At 45.7% G+C, this 25,765-nt stretch overlaps 2 protein-coding genes across 6 annotated transcripts in view; both read left to right on the top strand.

Moving 5' to 3' along the window:
- Cd4 (CD4 molecule) overlaps window positions 1-18,107 on the top strand; it is a 32,057-nt gene extending 13,950 nt beyond the window's left edge. Inside the window, exons 4-10 of one of the 4 annotated variants that reach the window (XM_015500683.2) lie at window positions 11,604-11,762; window positions 12,220-12,450; window positions 13,507-13,842; window positions 14,726-14,926; window positions 15,446-15,570; window positions 15,870-15,937; window positions 16,563-18,107. In XM_015500683.2, coding sequence (XP_015356169.1) covers window positions 11,604-11,762; window positions 12,220-12,450; window positions 13,507-13,842; window positions 14,726-14,926; window positions 15,446-15,570; window positions 15,870-15,937; window positions 16,563-16,590 — 1,148 coding nt within the window. In that variant the 3' untranslated portion in view covers window positions 16,591-18,107. Of the gene's footprint in view, window positions 1-11,603; window positions 11,763-12,219; window positions 12,451-13,506; window positions 13,843-14,725; window positions 14,927-15,445; window positions 15,571-15,787; window positions 15,938-16,559 lie in introns of all 4 variants that reach the window. The other 3 variants (XM_015500682.2, XM_048787594.1, XM_015500681.2) reach the window with 3 other exon arrangements.
- Window positions 18,108-18,814: 707 nt separating this feature from the next.
- Gpr162 (G protein-coupled receptor 162) lies at window positions 18,815-25,032 on the top strand. Of its 2 annotated transcripts, none has more exons than XM_048787593.1 (5): window positions 18,815-19,140; window positions 20,677-21,971; window positions 22,873-23,170; window positions 23,593-23,750; window positions 24,264-25,032. In XM_048787593.1, the coding sequence occupies exons 2-5, from the start codon at window positions 21,105-21,107 to the stop codon at window positions 24,813-24,815; spliced, it is 1,875 nt and encodes a 624-aa protein (XP_048643550.1). In that variant the 5' UTR covers window positions 18,815-19,140; window positions 20,677-21,104; the 3' UTR covers window positions 24,816-25,032. The 2 variants fall into 2 exon arrangements, with proteins under 2 accessions (XP_048643550.1, XP_015356166.1); XM_015500680.2 differs by having other exon boundaries at window positions 18,837-19,140; window positions 22,873-23,062.
- Window positions 25,033-25,765: the final 733 nt, after the last annotated feature.

The following is a 25,765-nucleotide window of genomic DNA, read 5'->3' as shown; positions in this document are numbered from 1 at the left end:
GGATAGGACATAAGGGCTAACGAGGGCTAATGTATAAGTTCTTACTCCCAAAGAGTTTGATATGGAGAAGAAGGGTGGGGGCAAGAATAACTTTGCTTAGCCTTCTGAGTGTCAGGCCTGTGCCACTGCTCAGGGGAAACTGGGTATGGGGTATATGAGAACTCTGTACCATTTTTACAATTCTTCTGTAAACCTAAAATGGTTCTAAAACACACTTGGTTACAAAATGATGTTCAAGTAACCCTTAGGAAGGCAGGAAAAAGAAAACAGAAAAACCAGAAAGCAAAAATAAAATAGCAGACTTAAGCCCTAATCTCTCAATAATTATGTTAAATACATGTGATCTACATACACTTATTAAAAGACAGAGGTTGATAGAGTGGATTAAAAAACATAACCCAACAATATACAGTCTATTAGAAACTGACTTCAAATATAATAACATAAGCAGGTCAAGCAAGTAAATCAAAGGGAAGAAGGAGTAGATATATTAATATTAGATGAAGTCAACTCCAGAACAAATAAAACTAGTGGAGACAGAGAACTACACTGTATCATTATATAATGATGAAAAGGTCAATCTACCAAGAATCCCAGGGGACATAGCAATGATTGGTTGTTGGGGTTTTTGTTTTGTTTTGGTTTTGCCCTTGCACCTGACCAGTAATCCTCAACGTGTATGCACCAAATAACAAAGCAGCAAAAAATGAAAAAAAAAAAAAAAAAGTAGGGAGAACTAAAAGGAAAAATTGGACAAATACATCTCTTCACTCCAAACAATTGATTAAAGAACTACACAGAAAATCAGCAAAGACATAAGAGAATTCAATAGTACCACGCTGCCATTTATAGAACACTCTGCCCAACAGCAGCAGAATATACATGCTTTTCAAATGTCTACAGAACACACCAAGGTAGTCCATATCTTCAGCCATAAAACAAACCTCAGGAATGTTTTTTGTTTTTTGTTTTTAAGTGAAATTATACAGAATGTGTTCTCTGCTCACACAGAATCCAACAGACATCAGTCTTGATAACAGAAAGATAAGTCTGTTAAGAAAGGAAAGTCTCCAAACACTTGGAAATATAGCAGTAATACTCATGCAAGGGTTTGCATACTAAAAACTACACACTAGAGATGAAAGAAGTCAGAGAAGATCTAAATAAATGCTCATGGATTGGAAGAGTCAACACAGAGAAGATTTTCCCCAAATTGATATGAATTTAACACAATTACTACCAAAATTCCAGCAAGTTTTTTTTTTTTCTGTAGATATAGACAAGCGTATTCTTTTTTAAAAATATGTTTCTAGGGGTTGTGGTTGTGGCTCAGTGGTAGAGCACTTGTCTAGCACATGCGAGGCACTGAGTTCAATTCTCAGCACCATATAAAAATAAATAAATAAAATAAAGGTATTGTGTTCAACTACAACTAAAAAATTAACATAAAATATATTTTAGTTGTTGATAGACTTTTAATTAATTAATTTAATTATTTATATGTGGTGCTGAGAATCAAACCCAGTGCCTCACACATGCCAGCAAGTGCTCTACCACTGAACCACAACCAGAACCCCCTAGACAAGGTTATTCTAAAATGTATATGGAAAAATCAATGGAACTAGAAGAACTGAAAAAAATTTTTTTTCAAAAAAAGAAGCAGAGGGCTGAGGATGTGGCTCAAGCGATAGCGCGCTCGCCTGGCATGCGTGAGGCCTGGGTTCAATCCCCATCACCACATACAAACAAAGATGTTGTGTCCGCCAAAAACTGAAAAATAAATAAATATTAAAAAAAAAGCAGAAAGTAGGAGAAATCAGTCAATCTTAAGACTTATTATATACCCAGAATAATCAAGACTGTGGTATTGACAGAGGGATAAACAAATGATAAATGGAACAAAATAGAGAAACAGATCCATATAAATATGTTCAACTGATTTCTTTTTACAAAGGTGCAAATGTAATTCAATGGGGGAAAGACAGCCTTTTCAATAAATGGTTGCTGGAGCAATTGGACATCCATAGGTTAAAAAAAAACATAATCAACAACAAACCTAAGTTTTCTGCCTTATTCAAAAATCAACTTGGGCTGGGGTTGTGGTTCAATGGTAGAGTGCTTGCCTAGCTTGCGTGAGGCACTAGGTACGATCCTCAGCACCATGTGAAAATATAATAAAAGTATTGTGTCCACCTACAACTAAAAAATAAATATTAAAAAAACATGGGCTGGGGATGTGGCTCAATCGGTAGCGCGCTCGCCTGGCATGCGTGCGGCCCAGGTTCGATCCTCAGCACCACATACAAAGATGTTGTGTCCGCCGAAAAACTAAAAAAAATAAATATTAAAATTCTCTTTAAAAAAATTAAAAAAAAAACAAAAAACATAACATAAGGGGCTGGAGTTGTGGCTCAATAGTGGAGCACTTGCCTCATATGTGTAAGGCACTGGGTTCAATCCTCAGCACCAAATAAAAATAAAGGTATTGTGTCCATCTACAACTAAAAATATAAAAAAAAAATTAACTCAAAATGTATTATGACTTTAAATGTAAAATATAAAATTATAACACATAGAATATCTTCAGGATCTAGTATAGGCAAAAAATTCTTAGATTGACATCAAAAGCACAACTCATGGGCTGGGGTTGTAGCTCAGTGCAAAGCGCTTCCCTACCATGTGTGAGGCCCTGGGTTCGATCCTCAGCACCACATAAAAGTTAACAAATAAAATAAAGGCATTCTGTCCATCTACAACTATAAATTTTTTTTTTTTAGAAAGCACAACTCATAAAAGGAAAAATTGACAAATTAGTCTTCATCAAAATTTTAAAAATTTGCTCTGCAAAAATTAAAGACAAGTTACAGGAAAAGAAAAAGAAAATATATTGATAAACCATGTGTCTAATAAAGGAATGGTATCGAAAATATATTAAAAAAACTAAAAAATCAACATGAAAACCCTAATCAATCCAATTAGAATATGGGTAAAATACAGGGCTGGGGTTGTGGCTCAGCAGTAGAGTGCTTGCCTAGCATGTGTGAGGCCCTGGGTTCAATCCTCAGCACCATATTAAAAAATAAATAAATAAATAAAGGTATTGGGTCCAACTACAACTAAAAACATAAATATTAAAAAAAAGAATATGGGTAAAATACATGAACAGATATATCACCAAAAAAGATATACTTGGCTTATATAAAAATAGACATATAAGCAGTTATTCAACATCATTAGTCATTAGGGAAATGCAAATTAAAATCACAATGAGATATCATTACACCTATCAAAATAGCTAAAGTAAAAAATAGCTTTTTTTGGAAGCTATTGGAAGGTGTAGCTCAGTGGTAAAGCACTTTGCCTAGCATGGATGAGGCCCTGGGTTTGATCCCCAGCACTTCAGGGGGAGGAAAAAAAAAGTGTCAACACCAAATGCTGGTGAGGTTGTAGGATAACTGTAGGTTGTAGCCACTCTGAAAAAATACTTGAATAGTTTTTTCAAAAAATTAAACTTGCAACAACCCAGCCATTGAACTCCTAGGTATTATTCCAAATCAATGAGGACCTATTAACACAAGAATCTATAATAGCCACAACTAGAAACAACCTAGATATCCTTCAATGGTAAATGATTACATTCATTCCATGGAATACTTTTCAGCAGTAAAAAGAAATGAATTGTAGCATACACAACAACCTGGATGAGGCTCCAGAGAATTGAGTGGAAAAAAAGCGCCAATCTTAGAAAGATAATACACTATATAAATACATTTATATAACATTCTTGAAATGACAAATTATAGAAATAGAGTGCAGATTAGTGATACCAAGGATTAGCAAGGTGAGAGATACAGGAGGGAAGAGCATTTGCTTAAAAAACATCTTCATGGTGCTGGAAATGTTCTGTATCCTTATCATATCAGTGTCAATATCCTGGTTATGATCTTGTACCATAGGTTTGCAAGATGTAACCATTGGGGTAAATCAGGTAAAAAATACACAGGATTTCTTTGTTATTTTTTTAGTTGTAGGTGAACACGATACCTTTATTTTTTATTTTTATGTGGTGCTGAGGATCAAACCCAGTGTCTCATGCGTGCTAGGCAAGCGCTCTACCACTGAGCTACAACCTCCACCCCTTGTATTTTTTTTTTTATAATTGTATGTGAGTCTACAATATCTCAAACCAGAATTTAAAAATCAGCTTTCATAATTGCAAAGCAAAAGAAACAAAAAGAATAAAGTTCTACATATATACGCTTAGAAGGATGTCAAGGGTATTTCCTTAAATGAAGAGTAAGCTTTTAGGATGTGGCAGTGAAGGCCTATAATCCCAGCAATTTGGGAATCTGATGCAGGATGATCACAAATTTAAGGTCAATCTCAACAACTTAATGAGACCTTGTCTAAAAAAAAAAAATGAGGGCTCAGGTGTTGGCTCAGTGGTAAAGCACTTACCTAGCATGCAAGAGGCATTGGGTTCAATTCTCAGCATTGCATATAAATAAATGAATAAAATAAAGGTCCATCAACATCTAAAAATATTTTTTAGAATTAATAAATAAAATAAAACATGAAAAGGAAAATAGATGTGACTCAGTGGTTAAGGGTCCCTGGGTTTAATCCCCCATACCTACAAAACAAAAAGAGAAAACAATCCAAACCTTAAAAATGTATGAGTAGCCAGGTATGGTGGCACACGCCTATAATCCCAGCGGCTTGGGAGGCTGAGGCAAGAGGATCATGAGTTCAAAGCCAGCCTCAGCGACAGCGAGGTGCTAAGCAACTCAGTGAGACCCTGGAGGACCCTGTCTCCAAATAAATTATTTAAAAAAATTAGGACTGGGAATGTGGCTCAGTGGTTGAGTGCACCTGAGTTCAATCCCGGGTATCAAAAAAGAAAACAGAATTAAGGATATGAAATTTTTTAAGTTGTGGGAGAAGCCAGGCACAGTGGCACACACCTGTAATCCCACATACTCTGTGAGCTGAGGCAGGAAAATCACAAGTTGGAGGCTAACCCAGACAACTCAGTCAGACCCTGTCTCAAAATAAATAATACTATGGACTTGTGCTGGGAGCCATTAGCCAAGTAGGTATGACAATTTCCTTGCCAGCGTACCCCATGTTGCTGACATTTTGCAGTGACATTGAATGTAGTTGACCTTGCTCAAGGACCAGGGCGGATTAGGGTGTTCCCGGTTTAACATAATCGGGTTTAGGGCGTTCCCAGTTTAGGTTCCAGGTTTAAGGTTTAAGATTATTCCTGCTGGGAATAGGGCGTATCCTGCTGCCTAAGTTCCCCTTGAGTTCTCACGGGATTCAGACAGTATATTTTGGGAGACAGAAGCCCAGTGAAGGTGAATTTGGGAGAGAACGTGGATTTGGGCAGAGAACGTGGATTTCCCCAGAACGTGATTGTAGACGGCTGGTGTGAGTTCGGGAATAAAGAGTTGCTGTTTGAATCTACAAGCTGTGTGGTGGCTCCTGATTGTGTGCCCAGCCAGACTGCGGCATTTGTGCCCAGCCAGACTGTGGCAGACTTGGGTTCCATCCCTAGCACTGCAAAACATTATATATATATATATGAGAGAGAGTTGGAGCTGGGAAAAATGACATGAGCCTATAGTCCCAGCTACTTGGGAAGTTGAGGCAAGAGGGTTATTTGAGGCCAGGCATTCCAGGCCAGCTTGGGTAACATAATGAGACCCTGTCTAAAAACAAACACCAAACAAATAAGTAAAAATACTGGGCATATACTGCATTCCAGAAAGATACTATTTACATTAACTTTGGTTAATGTTACTGTGTGCCTCTCTCACTAGCACCCTAGCCAGCATTGAATGTTATTTAAACTGTTTTTTCTAATTGGACAGTTGAAAGATTTATCATTATTGCTTTAATTGGCATTTCTTCTATCAGCTGTAAGATTCAAATATTGTGCTGTTTTCTAAATCTAAAAATTCTTATGTCTTTTAAATTTCTGTTTTGTTTCTACAATCTGATTCATGTTACTTCAACTTCTGAATCAGAGAGTCAAATATTTTTTTTCCTCTTCTTCAATCTCTGGTTTCCCATCAGTCACCAACTATGGCTACTCCTTCCTTCGACAGTGTTATTTGGTTTCGTCCTTTTCTTTCTTTCTTTCTTTTTTTTTTCTTTTAATGACATGTTATGTGAGCAGCCTCATATCTTTTTTTCTAATATCTTTATTTTTTCATTTGTTTGTTTTTATGTGGTGCTGAGGATTGAACCCAGCGCCTCACACATGTGAGGCAAGCTCTCTACCACTGAGCTACAGCCCCAGCCCCTCGTCCTCTTCCTTGTTGGGAATGCCACTATTACTAGCCCAGGCCCACATATCTTTCATGTGCATTACTGAGAGCACCCTGACAATTCTCTCTGCTACTAGTCTCTCCTACTTGGATTTCTTTTCCTCCTGCTGCAGTAATGACTTCCAAAACAATGTTTTATACACATCACTCCTTAGCCCATTAGACCAAGCCAGGGAGCCTCTGCTGGACATTTTGCCTTCTCAGTACCACTTCCCACAACTTCCCAGCTGAAAACTGCCACACACAGATGGTCTCCAGACAGTTTGCCTGCACTACTTTTCTGGGCCTTTTTCCCTTTCTTGGAATGTCCTTGCTGCTCCCCTTCTCTCTCTCCCATTCCCTATACAACATTTTTTTTTCCTTGCTGGTACACAAGGAACCCAGGGCCTCATGAATGCTAGGCAAGTGCTCTACCACTGAGTTGCACCCCCAAACTGCCTACACTTTTTTTTATTTTTTGGTACCAGGGATTGAACCCAGTGGTGCTTAACCATGGAGCCACATCCCCAATCTTTTTGTATTTTTTTTTAAGAGAGAGAGAGAGAATTTTTTTTAATATTTATTTTTTTTTAGTTTTCGGTGGACACATCTTTATTTGTATGTGGTGCTGAGGATCAAACCCAGCGCCGCGCGCATGCCAGGCGAGCACTCTACCGCTTGAGCCACATCCCCAGCCCTGCTTTTTGTATTTTATTTAGAGAGAGGATCTCACTGATTTGCTTAGGGCCTCACTAAATTACTGAGGCTGGCTTTGAACTTGCAATCCTTCTGCCTCAGCATCCAAGCCGCTAGGATTACAAGAATGCGGCACCGTGCCCAGCTCGCCTATACTTCTAAGACTTGTTTCCATACTGGTCTCTCCCATGAATTTATCCCAGGTTTTCCCATTCTCTTAGATTTTCCATACTATCTAGCAATTGCTTTTCCAAAGTATAGAACATCACAGAAAAGTGGGTCATGGTTTTCCTCATAAGAAAAACAGGAAAGTAAGAAGAAAGAGATATTTTAGGATATACATTTTGTTTTGAACCAATGGAGACTGGAGTGATGGCAGGATATTTATATAGAGTTTTCTGTTGGTCCATTGAAAATGTGAGCCCAGAATTGAGGAGAGAAATTGGAACTTAGAATATGGATTTGGGGGCTGGGGTTGTGGCTCAGTGGTAGATCACTTGCCTAGTACGTGTGAGGCACTGGGTTTGATCCTCAGCACCGCAAAAAAATTAAATAAATAAACATATTAAAAAAGAATATTGGTTTGGGAGTCATCTTCAGAGCTGACTGGGGATGCATCAAAATTTAGAATGTCGGGGCTGGGGATGTGGCTCAAGCGGTAGCGTGCTAGCATGTGTGTGGCCCGGGTTCGATCCTCAGCACCACATACAAATAAAGATGTGTGTCCACCGAAAACTAAAAAAAAATAAATATTAAAAAATTCTCTCTCTCTCTCTCTTTAAAAAAAATTAGAATGTCTATAGAAATGGGAGGAAATACCAAAGACAGTCTCTGGCAACACCTAAATCTAGATGTCAGAACGAGAGTTCAAGAAGAAGAAAAATAAATGGTACTTAGGTATGGAGGGGGGACTCAAAAGAGGTAAAAAGTGGGTAGAAACAAAGTAGGCTACTTTTTCAAGACATTTGGTCAAATTAGTGGGCACAGTGGCACACGCCTATAATTCCAGAGACATGCGAGGCTGAGGCAGGAGGCTCATGAGTTCAAAGCTAGCCTCAGCAACTTAGCAAGGCCCTAAGCAACTCAGCAAGACTTTGTCTCTATAATGTAAAAAAAAAAGACTGGGGATGTGGTTTAGTGGTTAAGCCACCCTGGGTTCAACCCCTGCTACTAAAAAAAAAAAAAAATTGTTTGGACAATTGTGTAAAAAAATGTAGAAAAACTGGGGAACTAAATCAATGTGTAGATCCAGGGGGAAAGAGCAAGAGCAAGTCAGGTAGAAACTACAGAAGGGACAAATAAAAGGGTAGAGTGGTCAAATATTAGGTGTGTGCCCAGGGCTACAAGGTTGTCTGGAAAGGTGTCCTGGAGAGAATGAGCCTGAACAGAAGGGAAGAGAATGATAACTTGAGAAGATCAGAGATGCTGGAGTGCATGGTCAACATGATATCCAGTCTCCAGCACCAAGGCAACAGGGGGAATGGGCCTAGGAGTGCTCAAGGAGGCAGAGACATGCCACTGGGGTGGAGAGAGGCTTCACCCTCAGTCACATTTGTCCTATCTTTCTAATTATATATTCTAAGTGAAAAATGTCTGTATTTACTATACAAATTTAGCTTCTATTTTCCTCTTTTTCCTTGGTACCAGCATTGAACCCAGGGGCCTTAACCACTGAGCTTTGAACCCACATCACCAGCCCTCTTTTACATTTTATTTAGAGACAGGGTCTCCCTGAGTTGCTCCGGGCCTCTCTTAGTTACTGAGGCTGGCTTTGAACTCAGGGTCCTCCTGCCTCAGCCACCCAAGCTGCTGGGAATATAGGCGTGTGCCACCATGCCCTGCGCAAAGTTAGTTAGACATACACTTTCATTCTTAGTATTCATGGGGAATTAGTTCCAGCAACCCCTCTCCTCACTCTAACTCCCTTTTCTACAGGAATTCTGGAGCTGCCACTGCACCCAGAAAATGGTTAGTTAAAGAAAGGAATACCCTCTTGATGATAGTAGTTAGATGTTAACAGAGTATGAGGGTGGAGACTGAAGCTGGGGCTGTAGCTCAGTGGTAAAGCACTTGCCTAGCATGTGTGAGACCCTGGGTTCAATCCCCCAAAACAGAGGAAACCACATATCCATGCTAGAGGAACTTACCAGAGATAATATTGCACAGTGTACCAATCAGCCTGAATTTTAATTCTAGCTCCACTTCTTATTGGAGATTAAAAAAAAAAAATAGGAAAGGGCATACAGTGAACTCTCTCTCCTACACCCATCACATGATTATTTATTTACTTCTATTTCCCAGAGGCAAGTGAGATTATTTTCTTATGTTTACTTCCCATGTTTTTTACAAGGCATACACACATAATATATGCACACACACACACATGCACAGACATACACTTTCATTCTTAGTATTCATGGGGAATTAGTTCCAGCACCCCCTCTCCTCACTAATGAAGGTACCCAGATCCACAAATGCCCACCTCTCTTATAAGCAACAGTGTAGTATCTGCATATAACCTAGGTACATCTTCCTGTATACTTCAAATCATCTTTAGATTATTGATAACACCTAATAATGTAAATGCAAAGTAAATAGCTGTTATACTGTACTGTTTAGGGGGAAAGTCTGTATAAACAAGTACAGATGCAATATTTTTTCAAATATTTTTTACTCATTGTTGGCTGAATGCAAAACCCATTGATATGGAGGGCAATCTCCCTCTCTCTCCATGTATATACATTCACACACATGATTTTTTTTTTTTTTTGGTACCGGGCATTGAACTCAGGGGAACTCGACCACTCCACTGAGCCACATCCCCAACCTTATTTTGTATTTTATTTAGAGTCAGGGTCTCACTGAGTTGCTTAACACCTTGCTTTTGCTGAGACAGGCTTTGAACTCGTGATTCTCCTGCCTTAGCCTCCCAAGCTGCTGGGATTATAGGTGTGTACCACCATGCCTGGCATATATATACATTTTTATGTATCATTTTAATTTTAATATTTTGAATTATATATATATTTTTTTCCTGTCTATTTTCTTGTGGTGCTAGGAATCAAACCCAGGACCTTGTGCATGCTAGGCAGGTGCTTTACCATTAAGCTACAACTGCCAGCCCTAGCCCTTTCTTTTAAAATAAATAATAACTTTCCTATGTACACATATGAATATACCCCAGAGAATCTCCACATCATGTACAACCACAGACTGGGATCCTAATTAGAATAAGATATACTCCATGTTTTTTGTAAATATGTCAAAATACACTTTGCTGTCATATATAACTAAAAAGAACCAATAAAAGAATTACATTATAAAAATAAATAAATAATAATCTGTTTATTATCTTACTTTATTCAGTTAATGATATTTCTTGGGCTGGGGCTGTGACTCAGCGGTAGTGCACTTGCCTGGCATGTGTGAGGCACTGGGTTCGATTCTCAGCACCACATGTGAATAAATGAAATAAAGGTCTATCAACAACTATTTTAAAAATATTTATTTTTAGTTGTAGTTGGACACAATACCTTTATATCACTTATTTGTTTTTATGTGGTGCTGAGGATTGAACCCAGGGTCTCGCACATGTGAGGTGAGTGCTCTACCGCTGAACCACAACCCCAGCCCCTAAAAATATATTAAAAAAAAATATTTCTTAGGTGATATTGTTTCATATCAGAATAATGTAAAAAAATCTTCCTTATTCTTTTCTTTCTTTCTTTTTTTTTTTTTTTTTGGTACCAGGGATCAAACCCAGGGGTACTTCACCACTGAACCACATCCCAGCCCCTTTTCTATATTTCATTTAGAGACAGGGTCTTGCTAAGTTGCTTAGGGCCTCACTAAATTTCTGAGGGCAGTTTGAGCTCAAAATCTTCTTGCCTCAGCCTCCTGAGCTGCTGGGATTACAGGTATGTGCCACCACACCTGGCTCCTCATTCTTTTTTTAATGACTGCATAGCAATCCACTGAATGGGTGAACTATAATTTATTTAATCTATCCTTCTGTGTGTGTGTGTGTGTGTAACTTTTAGCATTTTTGTTGTTGTTGTTGTTATTTGTTTGTTTCTTTTTGAGGTTTCTTTTTGTGATGAAACCAGTGCTTCATACATGCCAGGCAAGTGCTTTACCACTGAGCCACACCCCCAGTCCATGGTCATTTAGTTTTGCATGTGCATTTGTGATTCTGATAGATATCACAAATTAGCTTCCAAATAAATTGCATTGGTAGTATGTAAGAATTTGGGCAATTGCTTAATTTCTGACTCTCAATGTCCTTATATGCACCATAAGTAAAATAGTACCTTTTTCTTGACATTATTGTAAATATTACTGGAGATAACAATGTTAAGTATTTGATGCTCTCCAATTAAGTACATTGTTTCACAGTATTTTTGAATTAGTAAGACATGATCCTTGCCAGGTAAATGGATATGATGGGACCTCCTCTCCAGACTGGGATTCTCTGACTAGAACAAGCAGCAGATTCTGCAGGAAATTAGCAACTCAGAGTTGTGGGCACTACTCCTCCCAGAGGTGCCATGGCATCAGAACATCTCAACCTTTCCATATGGCTTCTACTCACAGGTTCCTCCCATCTGAGTGATCGCACTGACTCAAAAAAATCCCAGTGGGATCAAGGATCCTTTCCTCTTATCATCTCTAAACTTAGGATGGAAGACTCAGGGACCTACATCTGTGAAGTGGAGAATAAGAAGATAGAGGTGGAATTGCAAGTGTTCAGACGTGAGTGGAGCAGGCCTGGGATGCAAACGACATAATCCATCTCCCTTCCTCCCCTACTCCCACCTCTGCACCAAAACCAGGGCCTGAGCTAATGACACATCATAGCCTGCAAATGGATCATACTGGTCACTGAGACTTCTCAACCCTCCTCAGGCCTTTGGTCAAGGTTAAGGAGGGAGCAAGTCCTAGAGAAAGGGAAAGAAAAGAAATGGAAGCAACCAAGAGAAGGACAGAGAAAGACTAGGGAGGAGATGAAGATGTGGAAGAGAGTGAGATGGAGAAAGAGGGAGAAGAGAGAGAAAAGTCCTGCCTTGGGCTGGGAGTGGGCCTCAGGATGTTGGGAGGAAAGGTAATACTGGGACAAGGGACAGTGGAGAAACATTTTTGGTTTCCTCTCCTCTTCCCGTCTCCTTGAGGATGGTATGAATGTGACACAGGTGATTTGCTTCCTCCACAGTAACGGCCAACCCGGGTACCTGTCTGCTACAGGGGCAAAGCCTGACCCTGACCTTGGAATCCCCTCCTGGTATTAAACCTTCAGTGAAATTCAAGCAACCAGGGAATAAAATTAGTACTGATGTCAAGGTCTCAGTACCCAATGTGGGATTCCAGGACAGTGGCACCTGGACATGCTTCATCTCCCAGGACCAGAAGAGTCTGGAGATAAAAATAAACATCTTGGTGTTGGGTAAGAAGTGGGGCTGTCTCTGCAGGCTCCTCCCTGCTTAGGGGCTCCCAGGCTCACCCCACCCCCGGCATTCTCACTGCCCAGCTGCTGGCACTGCTGCTGGAGGGTGGGTCCAGACTCCCCTCGATTGAGATCTGTCCTGAGTAACACACTGGGCCCCTCCTCCTCCTCGGTAAGCTAATGACAGCCACCCCTGAGCATGGCAGAACTGGGGAAAGGAAGAGATAGGGAATATAAGGATGTGACAGGCCCCAAAGGAGGAGTGTCAAAAGCATCTATTTTCTTTTTTGCCCCAGCTCCCAACCCCTACCAAGTTGGCAAATCCTCCCGCTCAAGGACACTAACCCCAGCAAGCCAACCCTAATGACTTTCTGTATTGCAAATGTATAATACTGAGTGAGAGAATTATAAGGAGACCAAGAACCCAGAACATGGGTTCTACCCCAGATTCTTATGTGCTTGTGTGACATAAGGCAGCATAGTGTGGTGATTTAGTGCACAGATTCTGATTTAAATCTTGACTCTGCCACAACCATGTATGTGTCCTCAAGCTAGGCATGGAACCTCTGTGCCTTAGTGTCTACATCTGTAAAATGGAACAGTGCTAACTGTGGCTGTGACAGGGCCTACCTGTCATCTTATGGTAGGAATACATAAATTGCATGTAGGACTGTGCCTGGTACACAGTAAGCTATATTTAAGTGTTAGTGCTTATTCTGTGAAGGGTGATAACTTATGCACCTAAGGAGCACAGACTAAATGGTTTCTGTGCTCCTGGAGTCTGGAGGACGGAAAGTTCCCCTATCCCCTGTGGCTGAGCTGTTCTATAAAGACTTCTGGAAGCCATGGAAGATGGTCTGCTGCAGGAACATGATGGATGAATGTTAGGATGGGAGGGAAGATGGGAGAAATAAGAAGGAATATAGTACCTGACATGAGAACCTCCATGTGTGGGCTTACCTGGTCCTCTTCCATCTCTTTGCTGCCCTACCAACCCTTTACTCCCTCATTTTCCTATCTCCTCCTTGCTCAAAGTTGTTCCCTTCCTATCTCCAGGTTTCCAGGAGACGCTCAACACAGTCTATAAGAAAGCGGGGGAGCAGGTGGAGTTATCTTTTCCACTGAATATCGGAGATGAGGACCTGAGAGGGGAACTGAAGTGGCAGGCAGAGAGGTCTTCTTCCTCCAAGACCTGGGTCACCTTCTCCTTAAAGAATAAGCACTTTTCTGTGCAAAAGGTTACCCAGGACCCAAAGCTCCAGGTGGCTGAGAATCTCCCGCTGCGCTTCACCCTGTCCCAGGCTTTGCCTCAGTATGCTGGTTCTGGAGACCTGACTGTGACTCTTGACAAAGGAAATCTGCATAAGAACGTGAAGCTGGTGGTAATGAATGGTAAGGAGTGGGCTGAGAAGAAGAGGGCAAGAGAAGGAAGTGGAGGGGCTGGCCCAGGGTACCCTCTGAGGCTGGCTAGGCCCCAAAAGGAGGTGCCTACGTCTTGCTTGGTTGATTGAAGTGATCAAGGGCCCTCTGAGTTTGGGCCTGGCATGTTTGTTCCTTTGATTTTGGTGTGGGGGACGTAACCCAGGGCCCCTGTATATGAAAAGCAAGTATTCTACCACTAAGCTATACTTCCAGCCCTGGACTGGTTTTGAACTGAGTCTGGAATTTGTATATTCTTCCCCAATATCCATGAGACAGCCTGGATGGGGCTCCCTGAGAATCTCCAAAGGGCTTGGGCTAACAACCAGGGGTCTAGATCTGCCTCTGCCCAACCTTAGCCCTCTGTGATCCTGGCTAAGGCCCCTACCCACTGTGGGCCATCTTTCTCATCTTTCTAATAAGCTACCAATTTGTTCTGTTTATGATAGTAATGAAAAAATATCAAGCTTAACATTGAGTTTTTTGAATTCTTATTATAATAACTAAAAAAAAATAATGGCTAACACTTGATGCTTAGTGTATGTGAAGCCCAGTTCAAACATTTTACATGTATTCATACATTTAAAATTATCCTCTGAGGTTTAGCTGTTAAACAACTTTCTCAGGGACATACATCTTATAAGAAGTAAAGATAGCTTGGATTCAAACCCAAGACCAGTGGAACTTACAAGCTGTTTTCTCCCTTACAATGGCATGGAAATGTGCCCCGAAAAGAGTAAAGAAGGCTACATGTGGAAAGGATCACTTTATTGTCCTACTGAATCCCCTTAGAGCTTGAAGGTACTAGGAACCCAGAGGGCCAGGCTCCTGGTCTCAGCCTCTTGTTCCTCTACAGTGACTTATCACCAGAATGACTTGATCTGTGAGGTGCTGGGACCCACTCCTCCCAAGCTGATGCTGAGCTTGAAGCTGAAGAACCAGGAGGCTAAGGTCTCAAAGCCCGAGAAGAGGATTCGGGTGCCAAACCCCAAGGCAGGGATGTGGCAGTGCCTACTGAGAGATGGGGACAAGGTTCTACTGGATTTCCAGATTGATGGTGAGGATCCAGGTTCCAAGGCCTAACCCCAAGACTAGGCCTCCTAGCTGTAGAAGCTTCCTGGGGTTTGTAGAGACCACCCAGTGCCCCACCCTCTCAATTCCTCTAAGATGGAAGAGTTATATGTATGGTGTTCTGGAGACACAGAGGTGAGGTGGGATATGATCCTGGGTCCCACGTAAACCTTCCAAGTTCCCACCTCCTTAAGGTTTGCAGCTGAGGAATAGGGCCTCCTTCCAAGAACAATCCTCTTTGACTTCTCTTCAAACCAGATATAAATACACACATATTCACACACAGGCCCCCAGGGTCTGAACCACTGCTTCTAGCTCTCTGAATACTCTGTAGTCTCTAAAATATATAATCCCTTCCCAGTTTTGCTCTCTCAAACCCTTTTGAGAGCCCTGCTTCCCTGATCCTTTCTCTCAGCCCTGGGGACCAGACCCTTGTTTTCCCCTCCAGCCAGCCCTCTGACCCTCTGATAGTGATCGGTGTGCTGAGTACCCATCTCTCTTGCAGTTCCACCCACAGGGTTAAACCAGTACCAGCCAATGTTCCTGGCTGTCATAATTGGAGGCGCCTTGAGCTTCCTGCTCCTCGCTGGGCTCTGCATCTTCTGTTGTGTCAAGTGCCGACACCGAAGGGTAAGCAAGCCCTCAGGACCCACTCTGTCCCCCACTAGGCCCTTGAACACCTGAGGCTGGTAAAAACGCATCCTGCATGTGTGACCTTTTCTGGCCAGCCCCTCACTGCAAATCAGGCCTTGTCCTGGATCCTATGCAGAAGGAGAAGAAGGAAGGAGTAAAGAGTCAATTCTAGGACAGACGGTCTTAGCCATAATAACTGCTTCTCCTCTACCAGCTTTCCCCACTCCTCCCTCCAAGGGGTGCCTACCTTCTGGAGGCCTGGAACCCTCATGACTCTCCTCCTTGTTCCTGGACAGCGCCAGGCAGAGCGGATGTCTCAAATTAAGAGGCTTCTCAGTGAGAAGAAGACCTGCCAGTGCTCCCAGTAAGGATCTGGGCAGAGTGGTAAGGGAAGGGAGGAGGGAGGGAGAGGAAAGGGAGAGAGGAGGAAAGGTGAGGACAGTGGGGGAGAAGGCAAGGAGATCTAAGAAGTTAAGAAGAGAAAGAAGGAAGGGGTAAGGAGGAGGGATGGTGGTGAGCCCACAGAGGCTGAGGGGAGGGGGTAGAGATGAGAACGGGCCCAAAGGGATGTGGAAGTGGTAGGAAGGAGGAAAGAGGAAGATAGAAGGCAAGGGTGCAAGTGAAAGGGCAACAGGCCTGGGGCATTTCTGGGTGGGCCCTTAAGTCATGCCCAGACACTTTCACTGTGCTAGAGAAAAGTGGAGTCTGGGAGCCATAGAGGTCCTAGAATACAAAGTGACTTAGGGACACACTGGCTCCCTTTTTTTTTTTTTGGTATTGGAGATTGAACCCAGGGGCATTTGACCACTGAGAAACATCCCCAGCCCTTTTTATGTTTTATTTAGAGACAGAGCCTCACTAAGTTGCTTAGGGCCTTAGTAAGTTGCTGGTTTTAAACTCATGATCCTCCTGCCTCAGCCTCCCAAGCTGCTGGGATTATAACTGTGCACTATCGTTCTCAGCTCCCCTATTCTTTCTTCCTCCAGCAGGCTGCAGAAGACTCACAGTCTCACTTGAGGTGCAAGAGCCTGGGAGTTTCCCATGTGCATCCTCCCCAGCTATCTTCCTCGCACTTCCTCTTGGACTTGGGCCTGCAGACCAGATGAATGTAGCATATCCCAGCACCTCTGGCCTCCTCTTGCTTTCTTCCTCCACACTGGCCATTGTTTCTCCTCTTTTGTTCCCAGCACCATTGGCAGAGTCTTGCTCTCAACTTTTCCTTAACAACATCATTCTTCCTCATTTCCTTTTCTTCCAAATCCTAGCCCTTCTTTAATTACTTCTTCTGGACCTACTCCCCTGCTGTTCACTTAGATCCCAGAGCAGTGAGAAGGACCAGCCTTGCCTGGCATGAGGGCCGGCCTGGGTCTAGAAATATGCAACACAAGACTGTCAGTTTGTTGGAGAGGAACCTGGCACCAAAGAGGGTGAGGATTTGCCCAACTGGTCAAGGACAAATACAGATCCAGGGACTCCTGAAGCCAGTTCCCATAGCCCCATGTTGCTTGCTTCTCACCCTATGTGAGCAGGGCTGTACTTTGATCCAAATAGGCCCAGGTACACACATCCATGTACAAAAACACTAGTCCACAGACAATTTCTTACACCTAAGCGGTTTATAAACCATTTTCACATCTTCTATTTGACCCTTACAAAAACCCTGCAAGACTGATAGTGACAGAACCAAGATTATTATCTCTAGTTTTCCAGAAATGAAACCCAGAGAAGCAAGAAGATTCCCCACGGCCCTATAGCCAGCAAGTGCTGGAGTCAGGACTAACCCAGGTCTCCTCACCCCTGTACCACCGCTGTTTCTTAATGCAGGGACAAATACCACACAGATCTCTATGGTGGCTAGTCACAGGTACCCAGCATGCACCTTTGGATCCACAGAAACACATCACCCACAGGAAGGTCTGTCTCAAGAGCTCAGGAACATGGGAGAAGATCTTAGTGTCTAAAACCCCCTCCTTTATCACCTGCTGGTGGTGAGGCTTATTACTGGAAGAAAATCCATTCAATTTTCTTAATCAGAACACAGGATGGGAGTATAGGCCCCTTGGGAGAGAATGTCCAGGGAACTGCCACTCACCATGTACAGAACCATCAGGAAGGCGAGCTGTGCTTAGGGGAAGAGGCAGGGAGTTATCCTCGGGTGACCCTCTGAGGAGACCTCCTATGAAAGGTGATGATGTTGGGCCTCAGCCCGCCTCTTGTACCCTCCTTTTTCTCCCCCAAAACAATTCAGGACATGGGGAAATTGAGGTTATATGTATTCTCATTCCTTCCCTTCATGATCCATTTCTCTCAGGATCCCCAGCCTCCTATGCCTCTCTCCTTTCCCTTTCTTACCACCTCCCTCAGTCCCAACTCCTTGTCTGTTTTCCTTTCTCCCCTTTTTCTTTTCATCTTGCCTCTCTTACATACAGGAAGATCACCTATTTGCTGCTAGGGTTCCCATTGCTTACTTTATGTTTTTGCCTACTCCCAGTCCTAAGCTGACAGAAAATACAATAAAATTACTATGAAAAATAGTGTGTGTGTGTGTGTGTGTGTGTGTGGAGAGAGAGAGAGAGAGAGAGAGAGAGAGAGAGAGAGAGAAAGAGAGAGAAGGGAGGATCCTTCTCTGGAAAGAACAGGAATCTTTGGAATCAGACCCAGAGAGGAGGTTGCCAGACCTGTCCCAGAAGGAAGGAGATGAAGTTTCCCTGGGAAAAATCCCCACAGGCTGATTGCCCACTTCAACCACCCAAAGTGTGTGTGACTAAGACTTTGTAATTACATGTGTATGACAGGCCAAGGGGGAGATAATGTAGGGTTTATGTGTGGTTGGGAGAAAGGACTATAAGAAACTGCAATGTATGTGTGCAAACGGTGTGTGTCTCCAACATAAGCCTGTGCTTGTGTTCCAGTAGGAGGAAGCAGGATGTGTGTCTCACCACTCCCCAACTCCACCAGCAGCACCAGCTTGCACCACATGCCCCCTTACTCCCAAGAGCCTACAGTGCATGCCCCTTTGAACTCTACCCAAGGCACAGCCCTCCACGGAGGCACACAGTGACACACAGTGACACACGATGCCTCCTCCCCAAACAGCTAGCTCCTCAGTCCCCCAAAACACCAGCTGCCTCTCTGGGCTTGTGTTCGTGTTGAAAATCCGGAATGGGGTGGGGGCACAACACCAATCATTTCACCAATGAAGCCAGCTCCCCGCATCCTCCTCGCCCCCTCCCTCCAGCGCCTTCCTTGCCCCTCCCCCTCCAAGTCACCACCGTCCAGTTTCCCCGCCCTAACCTCTCCGCCCCCCACCCCAAAGCTGTCTTTCAGTTCCCTAACCCCGGCTACCAGGCCCGATGACCTCGGGAGAGAGGAACCTGGAGGGGCTGACAGGGGCAGAGACTGAGTGAAGAGCGGGCTGAGCCGGAGAGGCCGGGGCTGGGGGGAGGGAGGCCCGAGGGAGGGAGGGAAGAAGGAGGAGGGCGGGCGAGCCGGAGCCGGCAGGCGGCGGGAGCCCGAGCGAGCCGCTTCGGGAGTGCGTCTCCACGGCAGTGCTGGGCGCAGCCAGAGGTAAGACGACCCCTGCCCCATCCCCCCAGCGTCGCCTCTGCTCTTTCCCCCACGCTGCCTCTTCTCCCCTCCGACCCGCCCCTCCTCCCCAGCCACCTGCTGTTTCTGCCCTGAAGAACGCGGTGGGTGACCGGAGGGAGGAGCCGCCTGACCTTACCCCTTCACCGAGAAGGGCGAGGGACCCTGTGGGCGTCAGAGCCCCCAGGATCCTTCTCTTTGCTTCTGATCTCTCTGTCCTTCACCTCTTTCTCTCTGCCCTTCACATCCTGCCTGCCTCCCTGCCTCCCTCTGACTCCCACCTCTATCTTTCTAAACCCACCAGCTGGGCCTCGGGGTTGGTGTGTGGGAAGGGGTCCAAAGCTGTAGAGGAGGGTGGTAGTGGGGGCCTCCTGACCAATTCCCTCCACCTCCTTCTGGCTGGCCATTGCCATGGCAACTAGGGAGTACTGGGCTCCAGAAAAGAGACAAAGGTGGGGGTGGACTCGGACCTCTTCAGGAGGGCAAGGGTCTTCCACAGGAAATAGACCCTGACACTGTTGTGCCTGGTCTTATCTCATAGCTCAAAAGCCATTATGCCCATCTTTATAGTCTCCACTCTATTCAGAGTTTCACCTGATTTCCTCTTAGCCCCCTCCCCAGGGCACACTGAAGCTCAGTCTTACTAAGATCAGGCTATTCTCCCTTCCATCAGAGGGAAACTGAGGCTCTGGACCAGGGGAGGAAAGCCTCAGGTCTCTCAGTGGGAGTGGGTACTTTAATGAGCAGCGGGTTTTTCTTCTCAGCTTGCCTATTCCCTGGCTCCCTACCTCCATCCTATCCCTCCTCCTTCTATGGTCTCCTCTCCAGGGGCTTCTGTGCTTTTCCTTCTATTTTCAGATACTATCACTTTGCCCCCTCTTTCTTTTCTGCTCAAACTCTCCTCCTTCTCTCTAGTTCCCCCTCTTTCCATTTCTGGATGATTCTGATGTCAGTGGTTTCCCCGCCTTCAGGTTTCCTAGCCCCACCCCCAGCCTCCTTTCTCCCATTTTCCCAGATCCCTGAGTAGCTTGGAGGGAGGGTGATTATCCAGGCTTGGGGAAGTGGGGCTGAGCACCAAGACCACTGGTCCAGGAAACTGGCAGTAGGGGAGGTGGTTTACTGTAAACCCCCAAGAATAAACAAGTCATGTGTCTCCCTTCAGTAGCTCTGAAGGGAGATTTGGGGACATGAAGATAGGGGTGGAGTAGTACTGAGCAGGGGATATTATAAGAAGGAATCTGGAAGTTGGTATGGGGAGGGCTAAAAAGGGATGGGAGACAGGAAAGTAAGAATACATTTTTCCCTGGCAGTCTGGAAGCATGGGTGCTCATATCTACGTGAGGTGTTTGGCCATCTAATTTCAGGCAGGGGAATGCTCTGAATCACTCCCTTGACCCACAATAATTAATCATTTCATTAGTTTAAAGAGAATGAAACTATTGGGAGTACAGGAAGCTGGTTAGAGAGCAGCCTAGACTCAAACTCTGCCCTCTCCCACATCTCATCTTTCCCTTGCAGCTTGTCCAGGTGGCAGAGCCCCACACCCAAACCCTTGGGGCATCTAGAAGATTCACTGGTCAAGAACCTGAAGGAAAAGAGACCTGCAAGTCTCAGCATAGGGACCAGAGTCCCTCAGCCAGCCTCATAGTTGGGAAAGTAGCCAGCTTGCCTCCCTCATCAATTACAGGGATACTTAAGGAAGGGCCCCACCTACCATGAAGGCTGAGGACTGCCTTTGCTGACCGTCAGCCTCCTCTCCTGCCCTGCCCATCTGACCTTAACTGGGTCAGTCATGCGAAGCTGAGCAGTAGAGTGGGCCTGGGGACAGCCTGCCTAACTATAGGGCAAGAACTGGGGGCATCATGGGGGCGCTTGTGAGTGGGGCTCCTGGGTGAGACCTAGCCCCCGCCCCCAGGAGCTCAAGGGGGTGGGGGGCTGAGGATAGGATGGCTCGGGGCGGGGCAGGGGCAGAGGAAGCCTCCCTGCGCTCAAATGCATTGTCCTGGCTGGCCTGTGGGCTCCTGGCACTGCTGGCCAATGCCTGGATCATCCTCAGCATCTCAGCCAAGCAGCAGAAGCACAAGCCACTGGAGTTGCTGCTCTGCTTCCTCGCGGGCACACACATCCTCATGGCAGCTGTGCCCCTCACCACCTTCGCTGTGGTGCAGCTACGGCGTCAGGCCTCCTCTGACTATGACTGGAATGAGAGCATCTGCAAGGTCTTTGTGTCCACCTACTACACACTGGCCCTGGCCACCTGCTTCACAGTTGCATCGCTCTCCTACCATCGCATGTGGATGGTGCGTTGGCCTGTCAACTACCGTCTCAGCAATGCCAAGAAGCAGGCACTGCATGCTGTCATGGGCATCTGGATGGTCAGCTTCATCCTCTCCACACTGCCCTCCATTGGCTGGCACAACAATGGCGAGCGCTACTACGCCCGGGGCTGCCAGTTCATAGTCTCCAAGATTGGCCTCGGCTTTGGTGTCTGCTTCAGCCTCTTGCTACTTGGGGGCATTGTCATGGGGCTGGTTTGTGTGGCTATCACCTTCTACCAGACACTGTGGGCTCGGCCTCGGAGGGCTCGCCAGGCCCGGAGAGCGGGGGGCAGTGGGGGAGCCAAGGCGGGTGGGCCAGGGGGACTGGGTACCCGGCCAGCTTTTGAGGTGCCAGCCATCGTGGTGGAGGATACCCGAGGGAAGCGTCGATCCTCTTTGGATGGTTCTGAGTCTGCCAAGACATCCCTGCAGGTCACCAACCTGGTCAGCGCTATCGTCTTTCTCTATGACTCACTCACAGGGGTGCCCATCTTGGTGAGATTGGTGTCCTCTGACCTGTTCTCCCTTAGTCCCCTACACCATCATCTGACCTTCAACTTCATTAGTCATGCAGCAGTTTCATTATCTTTCTCCAGTCCCATCATTCATCTTCTTCTCCTGTACCTGTCCCCAAATTAATTGTTTTTGTTATGTTTTTGGTACTGGGAAGTGAACCCAGGGGGACTTTACCACTGAGCTACATTCCCAGCCCTTTTTATTTTGAGACAAAGTCTCACTAAGTTGCTTAGGGTCTCACTAAATTGCTGAGACTGGCCTCAAATTTGCAATCCTCCTGCCTCAGTCTCCTGAGATGCTGGGATTATAGACATACAACACTGAGTTCAGCACCCCCAATCCATTTGTGATCCTCCATCTCCATCATTTATTTTCTAGTTCCTGCCACCCCACTTCCCAGCTCTATCATCTGTGCTTTAGTCCCCATTATTCAACTCTCTTATCCACCCTTCAACTCCACTGCCTATCCTTCAGCTCTATCAGCTATCCCACAGCTCCCCTGTTCAACCTATTCAACTGCTGAGAGCCATTCTCTGTTCCCTAATTCCCTCAGGAGACCATACAATCTCATGCACAAAACTCCCCCATGGTTCACCCCACCACCCCAGCCAGTCTCTATTCCTGGATTTCTCCCCGTCTTCAAATTTCCTACGCCATCTGTGTTACTCTCCCTTCTGACCCCAGCACACTCCCCTGACCTTCCCCTGAGTTGATCCTTTCCCCTCTGTTCACTCCATCTTCACTTCCAACTTACTTCTGTCCATTCACAAGGACAGATATCCCTTCCTGACCTCTTGTCCACCAACTGCACTAGGACATCCAAATCAGGTAGCCCCCCCTTGGCTCTAGCTCTAAGCCTCTTTCCCTATCTCCCCACCAGGTGGTGAGCTTCTTCTCTCTGAAGTCAGACTCGGCTCCCCCATGGATGGTGCTGGCTGTGCTGTGGTGCTCCATGGCACAGACGCTGCTGCTGCCCTCCTTCATCTGGTCCTGTGAGCGCTACCGTGCCGACGTGCGCACAGTATGGGAGCAGTGCGTGGCTATCATGTCTGAGGAGGATGGCGATGACGGTCAGAGGAGGGGCCCGGCTTGTGCTTTCCTGGACATCTCTATTCTCTTTTCTGTCCTTTCTACTGCTTGGAGCGCCCCCTGCTGGATGGAGCCTGTGCACCCCGGGGGTGGGGGTCCCCTTTGCCTAATCATGCATTCTGCCACTCATGGCTTCCTTATGTACTGTGGGCTCCTTTCACTGGAACTGGGCACCATCTAGAAGGCCACCCTGCTTAGCTCTGCCCCCTGCTCCAGGTAGAGTGCCTGAGAAACAGTCCCAGTCCTAATGCAAAGGCTATGATACTAAACGGAAGCTAAACTTCCTGGGAGAGACTCCCACTTCGGGGACAGTTTTTGGAGGACAGGTAAATTTCAATAAGTAGGTCTATAGGTATGAAGCACTAGGGATTTTGCAATGACGGCAGCAAACACAAGCCACTCTCAAAGTCTTCTTAGAACTTATAGATTAAAGGGTACTGACAGGTTCTCTGGGACTTCTGGGACAGGGTGGGTGTTTTTTGCCTGTAACTCTGCCCCTTTTCTCTCCTAGACGGAGGCTGCGATGACTATACAGATGGCCGGGTGTGCAAAGTTCGCTTTGATGCTAATGGGGCCACAGGACCAGGGGGTCGGGACTCCACCCAGGTGAAGCTACTTCCTGGACGGCACATGCTTTTCCCCCCTCTGGAGAGAGTACACTACTTACAGGTGGGGGAATGGAGGTCCCACCCTCTACTCTGGTTCCCTACTCTACTTTTGTCCCGTTTTTGATACTTAAACTCCTAGTTCCTACTCCTAGACCACAGGGCACCCTAAAGGGCAGGTGAAGGAAAGGTATGGGAACAAAGGTTCCCTCAGATCTCTCAGAACCAAGTTTTCCCTCTGGAGCAAAAGTTTTGAAGTGAAAGACGTGGAGCCATCTATTTCTATTTTAAGGGGGGGCAAATTATTATTATTATTTTAAAATTGGATTACAACCAATTTTGTTGGCATTAAAATTAGAGATATTTTAAATTTGAGTTATGGCTACATACCAGTACTCAGAAATTAAGTTTGGCAAAAATGGGAATAGTTTCCTGTAATTACAGATCAGAAGGTAGAATTCAATTTCAGGAAACACAGACAAAACCCATGTTTACAAGATGGGCCCCTACTGTGGTTCTTGCCTTCTCTTCCTTTGTTTCTGCAATACCTCCAGGTTTCACCTGCTCTTCTTCGCAGGTCCCTTTGTCTCGCCGTCTGTCTCATGATGAAACCAACATCTTCTCTACTCCTCGGGCACCAGGCTCCTTCCTGCACAAGTGGTCATCCTCTGATGACATCCGAATCCTCCCAGCCCAGAGCCGGGCCCTTGGGGGTCCTCCTGACTATCTGGGACAAAGACACAGGCTGGAGGATGAGGAGGATGAGGAAGAGGCTGAAGGTGGAGGCCTGGCCAGTCTTCGCCAATTCCTGGAAAGTGGGGTTCTGGGATCAGGTGGGGGACCCCCACGGGGTCCTGGCTTCTTCCGTGAGGAGATTACCACCTTTATTGATGAGACACCTCTGCCATCTCCAACTGCCTCTCCAGGACCCTCTCCTCGCCGTCCCCGGCCACTGGGTCTCTCACCCCGCCGACTCTCCCTTGGGTCTCCTGATACCAGAATTGTTGGACTTCCTTTGGGGCTAAGTGCAGGGAGACGATGTTCCCTAACAGGGAGTGAGGGGAATGCAAGGGCTTGGGGAAGATCCTGGGGCCCAGGAAACCCCATCTTCCCCCAGCTGACCCTGTGAGCCCATGTGGGCCTGCTGGACTCAGGAGAGGGGCCTGGGTGAATACACCTCATTCTGGCCCTGAGACAAGGGCAGTTGCCTCCAGACTCTGGGGAGAGGGGCACTAGATCTGGGGCTCCAAAGCCCATGCTGTCTCCCATCCAAGTGACCAGATGCCCTGCTCACCTTCCATCATCCCTAGCAAAATGTATTAAAGTCTGAAGTGTTGCCATGGAAACTTCAGTGTCCAGTGTACTGTGGTGGCAAAGGGTATAGTCGGAAGTTGGGGGTGGAGTGGGGCATGGAGTGCAGTAGCAGGGGTCAGAGGCACAGAAAGACACATGGAGAAATCATCACACAAACTCCAACATGCAGTCCTAGCAGAGAAAAGCACTAACATATGGTGCTGGAGCACTGAGAGAGACGCTTGAGTTTGTTGGTCTGGGGGTGTAAGGGATCTTAGATTTGTGAAGGTGGTTTTAGAGTGTGGGTTCATCCCCAATGCCCCAACCTGCCTGTTTCCCCCAAATCCATCCAGGGACTCACCTTCTGAGCAATAAAGGTTTGGGGCCTGAGTTGGTATCCTAGGTTGGAGTTACCCTCCTCCAGACTGCATTCTAAAGCTTTTTCTCCAAAGGGGTGGATTTGTACATGAGAGTGTGGGAGGTGTTCACACTCCTTTTCCTGGACACAAGAACTGAGGAGAACACAGCTCCAAGTACCCTTCACACTCTGGGCCACAAGCATGGCATCACCGGGTCCTCCAACCGGCGCCAGTTCCCCTCATTCTGTTCTCTCTCCATTTTCCCTTTTTCACCCACACTAGCCCCACTAGTCTTAAGGACCTGTTCCCCCACTGCTCACTTGGCTCTCTCTGACTTCTCTCTCCATCTCTCATTGGCCTCCCTCACGGCCCCGTCAGGTCTCTTTGGCCTCACTCATTCCTTCTCTCTTCCTCTCCCTCCTCCTCT

Source organism: Marmota marmota, unplaced genomic scaffold (genome assembly GCF_001458135.2).
Source record: "Marmota marmota marmota unplaced genomic scaffold, marMar, whole genome shotgun sequence".
Lineage (NCBI taxonomy): Eukaryota > Metazoa > Chordata > Mammalia > Rodentia > Sciuridae > Marmota > Marmota marmota.
The sequence above is the reverse complement of the archived record's forward strand: the minus strand, read 5'-3'. Positions and strand labels throughout refer to the sequence as shown.

Coding starts and splice junctions, on each gene's coding strand:
- Gpr162 (XM_048787593.1), top strand. CDS start 21,105: ATGGCTCGGGGCGGGGCAGGGGCAGAGGAAGCCTCCCTGCGCTCAAAT. Junction 23,171..23,592: donor GGAGCCTGTGCACCCCGGGG/GTGGGGGTCCCC, acceptor TTTCTCTCCTAG/ACGGAGGCTGCGATGACTAT. Junction 23,751..24,263: donor AGAGAGTACACTACTTACAG/GTGGGGGAATGG, acceptor TCTTCTTCGCAG/GTCCCTTTGTCTCGCCGTCT.